Source organism: Trachymyrmex septentrionalis, unplaced genomic scaffold, assembly GCF_001594115.1.
Source record: "Trachymyrmex septentrionalis isolate Tsep2-gDNA-1 unplaced genomic scaffold, Tsep1.0 scaffold79, whole genome shotgun sequence".
NCBI lineage: Eukaryota > Metazoa > Arthropoda > Insecta > Hymenoptera > Formicidae > Trachymyrmex > Trachymyrmex septentrionalis.
In genome coordinates this window covers 610,302-615,688 of record NW_017305977.1, presented here as the reverse complement: position 1 = coordinate 615,688, position 5,387 = coordinate 610,302, and the positions used below count along the sequence as shown (strand labels likewise).

General features: G+C 35.5%; 1 protein-coding gene across 1 annotated transcript in view; it reads right to left on the bottom strand.

Annotated features, from left to right (window-relative positions):
• LOC108754278 (odorant receptor Or2-like) overlaps positions 1-4,646 on the bottom strand; it is a 7,985-nt gene extending 3,339 nt beyond the window's left edge. The window contains exons 1-2 of the mRNA XM_018496474.1: positions 4,639-4,646; positions 4,080-4,469 (exon numbers count right to left, since the gene is read on the bottom strand). Coding sequence (XP_018351976.1) covers positions 4,080-4,469; positions 4,639-4,646 — 398 coding nt within the window. The remainder of the gene's footprint in view (positions 1-4,079; positions 4,470-4,638) is intronic.
• Between the last annotated feature and the right edge of the window lie 741 nt (positions 4,647-5,387).

Sequence of the window (5,387 nt, the reverse complement as noted above, 5' to 3'; positions counted from 1 at the left end):
GTTTTTGCACCGTGTAGTCACTGGTGATGAAAAATGGATCCACTACGATAACCCAAAGAAGAAGAAATCATGGGGACCACCTGGCCATGCTTCAACATCGACAGCCAAGCCGAACATTCATGGGAAAAAGCTCATGTTGTGTATTTGGTGGGATCAGCTAAGTGTCGTTTATTATGAGTTGCTCAAACCGAACGAAACCATTACCGAACACAATTGATGAGATTGAGCCGAGCTCAAGGAAAAACGCGCTCATTACTACTCCAGACACGACAAAGTTATTCTTCTGCATGATAATGCTCGCCCACATGTTGCGGCGCCGGTCAAAACCTACTTGGAAACACTCAATTGGGAAGTTTTACCCCACCCGCCGTATTCACCAGACATTGCTCCTTCTGATTACTGTTTATATCTGTTTCGATCGATGGCGCATGGCCTGTCTGAGCAACACTTCACATCATATGAAGATACCAAAAATTGGGTCGATTCGTGGATAGCTTCAAAAGATGAAGCGTTTTTCCGATGCGGTATCCGTATGCTGCCAGAAAGATGGGAAAAAGTAGTGGCTAGCGATGGACAATATTTCGAATAAAACATTAGGTACCGTTCTTTTACAATAAATGTCCAATTTTTGATAAAAAACGGCGGAAACTTATTTATACTCCTAATATTATTGCTGTAAATTAAACATGTGTTACAACATGATATATAGAGTGATCCAGATCTACCGTACGGGATGGCACATATATATTTCTCATGAAAAAGTGAGGCGAAAATGTTAATGGCAAAATGTTGTGGTATCAATAATTTTTGAACGGTCACCGTTTAAAAACTATTGATGCATCATTTTGCTATTGACATTTTCGATACTTTTTCATGAAGAATATATATATGTCGTTCCGTGCGATTGATCTGGTTCACTCTGTATATATGTTTTGTATAAGATTTAATAAGTATATACGAGTATGTATATTACAAAATTATATATAATTTAATATTTACATTAATTAAATAATCAGTTTTAAATATTTCAATGGAATGTACGTATCCCTTTTTTTGATACTAATTTGTGCTAACAACAAAACACATTAAATACATTTATATATACATAAATTAAGTTAGTTTTATCGTCTAAAAATTAAGAGTGTAGTATAAGAAATTTAAAGGAAATAAGCACAACAGAGAGAAGCTATCAACGTCAGGGTTATATGAATTTGAATAGCGAGGAAATATGGATAATAGTAGTAAACGTTTGCAAGAATTTCAGAAAAATTTGAAACGCCATATTGTATATTTGAGGTTAGTAGCAATAAAGATACTGTGACCTATACATTCATATAGATTTGAAAGAATGCCTATGTATGTGGAAGTCTGTGTAGAGTTTATGTTAAGCAAGAATTTATGTTTTATGTTAAGTAAGGTAGATAGAGAATTTCGGTTGTTACTGCAGCTTAAAAAAATATATCCTACTTTCTTAAGAAAGCTCTTATGAAAGCTACATTGAAAGTATGTAAACAGTATAACCTAAAAATATTTCTTACACGCATTAACAATCATTATGTCGACTAATGACGCATATTATTAAATTATTGTAGTATAATATATTACAATATTTTTATTTCGTTGTATGAGGAAATCGGAATACACTTTTATGGTGCAATTTGGATAACGCAATTCAGTTCCCTAATATTTGTATCTTAGCTGTTTTAAGACACATTTCATTATTTCAGATGATGAAACATAAAAAAAAGGATGGTCGACTGAATTGGAACAAAGAGAGCATATGGTAAAACAAGCCGTTACAGCTATCTGATAGTGTAATATCTGTTTTAGGAGTTGCACAGCTATTTAACATTCCTTACACAAGTTTTTACAGACAAGTTCAATCTAAACAAAAACAAATGTGTGGTGAAATTAAAGTATCTAGCACTTCTATTAGGCGTCCCACTGTATTTAGTAACGTTTTAGAAAAAAATTTAGCATAAAGAGTTAAATATCTCGAAGCTAGAAGTTTTGACATAACTCCAAAGGAATTGTATATCGCACCATATTATTCTTACGCAATTAAATATGGTATCAAAACACCTTTTTCATGGTCTTAGAACGAAATAGCTGGTAATGATTGGTATTTAGTTTTTTTTAAGAGAAACAAGTTAAGCTTAAGAAAATCCAAAGCTCTCTCCAAAGTTAGAGCTGCTGGGGTTAACAAAGAAGCAGTGCATGCATATTTTAAAATATTGGGCCAAATGATGAATGAATTTAATCTCTTTAATCAATCAATTCATATATACAACATAGATGAAAGTGGTCTTTCCTTGAATAATAGATCGCCTAAGTTTATTGCAGAAAAAGGGAAAAAAGGGGTAAATAGCTTAACAATCGTCGAACGAAGAGAAAATATCACTGTGGTGACTTGTTGCAACGCCTCTGGTAACTTTATTCCTCCTTTAGTAATAGTTAAAGGAGTTTGTCGGCGTCTAGAATTGCAAACAAATCTTGCTATCGAAACAATTACTTGCATGAATGACAATTATATTAATGAAGGAATTTTTTTTTACTTTTTTTGAACATTATCAGAAAAATCGTATTCCAGGAAAAGTTCTATTGATTGTGGATGGTCACACTTTCCATTCTGCTCTTCCAGCTTTAGAGTTTTGCCAACAGCATGAAATCGAAATACTTTGCTTACCTCCTCATACAACACATATGTTACAACAACTTGATCGTTCCGTTTTCAAATCTAAGGCAAATTACCACGATGGATATATAAGAATTCCAGATTTTTTATTTCTAAGTTTGTTTCTTATTCACAAAGGCGTGAAATCGCACTGCATCAATTAGATTGGCTGTCAGTGGATTTTCTTATACCGGAATTTATCCTTACAGACAACAAGCTATTGAAGAATTTAGATTTGCATTTTCTGAGACATACAATGTTGCCACTGAAAACATCTCATCTCCTTCCCCAGATCCTAGCTCTCAACCTAATAATTCTCAGCTTCCTTTAATAGTTCGAGAACCTAACGCTGTTCTGCTTACAACAGCCCAACAAGTCCGAAAAGGTAGTAAAAAAAACTTCTGCTCGGATCAAGCCTAAACCTTGCCGTACAACTTTACTTAAAAATATCACCACTCTCAAGAAGAAATACCAATTTAAGTTAAGTAAATCTCAAACTTACTTAAGTAATCTCTCGCTTACGTACACTCGTGCCGTCGAGAGTTAGCGTAATTAATACGCACCGCGTAGAGCATATCGGGGCCTGTGTGAGACTCAAATAACGCACTTCGATTGAATACTGTCGCCGTGATCTTGTCAACGAATACGAACGAAAGTCGGAGATTAATTAAATATATTTGTTACTTTTATTATTACTAATTATTGTATGATTCATTGCCGTCGTCCATTCGTTTTTCCAAACGATCCTCTATCCTCGATCACGAACCGCCCCCTCTGCCATTCCCAAAGCTGAGGTACCGGTTATGAGTACCGTCGACGTTCGCAGTTCGGTGAAATGTCGCGAGGAAGGTATCCCGAATAATTTTGATAAAGAGTAGCATGCTCACTTATGCCTGACGCCTAACTATCGATTTCGAGATTTTGCGTTGCCTTTAGGAATAGCCGCGTGAAGATCCATTTTTGTCGCGTTTCTTTTGAAACCACACGCATCTGATTGTATAAGAAAGAGTATTGGCTGCGAACGCGCGACGAAGTTGCACCACGCTCGTTAGTGCGGTTACGTATAAATTACATATCCTTTTTCAATAAAAATAAACATTTCGGAAAAGTTATATAAATTATATTCCGATCTTAAAATTGCCCTGAAGCCTCTTTTCATTAGAACTGATAGAGTTCTTCGGTTCTGGTAAAACGTAGGGGTCGCTAATTTCAAATTCGAAAAATGAGAAGATTCAAAATAGTTGAATCAATATGGCGGACGGAAATGTTAAAAGTCTTCCGATTTTGTTGAAATATAGCGTCAGTTTATCGATTTCCTATATGCTCCCGAAGTTTAGCCATTTAAATATGGGACACCCTGAATATTTCTTTTCTTTTTTGCGAGCGAATAAATTCTTATCTTCACCTATATACGAAGCGATGATGATGAACGAGCTCGCGAATTAGTCGTTGTTCTCGCGCCTTGAAGTCTTCCTTCGAGATGCTGCATTTCTGGGCTTCTCGTAGCGAACTCGGCAACATACGAGCGCGATAGCAGAGTATATCTAGCTGGGCGCAGGTTTGAATCATAAAACCAGATATGAGAGTTTCGTGGGCGACGCTGGCGTTCGCACATATAATTAATCCGATAGTTTGATGTAATATAGTAGCCCAGAAAGCGGTCGTTGACGAGATATCATAGGGCACCCAGTCGGACAACGGCAAGGTTCGAGTGCTAATAAAGTACCGGAATTGAGCGACCGTGGCGAAAAAGACGGCTGACTCATTCAGTATTTCGCAGCATATGGTGATTATTCTGGAGAAACATTGAAGAAATATTGCAAAAATATTGGGAAAATATTTAAAAAATGTGAATGATGCGTATTTTATAAATAGACTCTCTCTCTAATATACAAATATTGTTTTCAAATCTATTAAACAATATATATCAAGATCATTGACTTTCGAAGACATTATGATCTTACGTGAACATTTACCTAAAACAAAAAACAGAGAAATGTACAGTTTACTTAAAATAAAAATCTTTTATAATTTATAGTATTGATAATACACGTCTCTCTCTCTCTCTCTCTCTCTCTCTCCTCCCCCTCCCCCTCCCCTCCCCCCTCTCTCTTTCATTTATCAATCCTTCAATCATCTTATCTTCTTTTGTAAATCATGTTTAGTTAATCGGTCACAACAATTTAAATTTTTAGAATATTCTCACACATATACAAATAGTATATTGATCAGTCGTGTTCAAGCTGATCAAAGCTGCTAGCTTGTTCGCCGAAATGTTGAGTATAATTGATTGGATTTATAAATAAGAACTTTTTATTTAGCGATTTTTGCTGAGAACACTGATGTGCATTTGTGCATATTAAAACCATTGTACATTGTAAAATGTTGACCTTTTAAATTTATCTATTATTTTGTAGTACGTCTCTCGCGATATTCGGAAATGACCTTGAAATTGTAAATAAACATTTCCTGTGTGTAACAAATCACACTACTATTGTGACGTGACAATAGTAGTGTGATTGAATCTCATCATTCGTCACAAAGATCACCCGACCTGACCAAAATAGCGCGGCATTTTTGTCCTGTGTCCTCCCGACGCGAAGGGCAGGCGTATTTGCGCTTATTTTCGAGCGTCGTTTGCTATTGCGTTTTGTAAAATATTATTATTTATGAGTTGATTTAGGAGAGTCGGCAATTCCGGTATATAATTTCT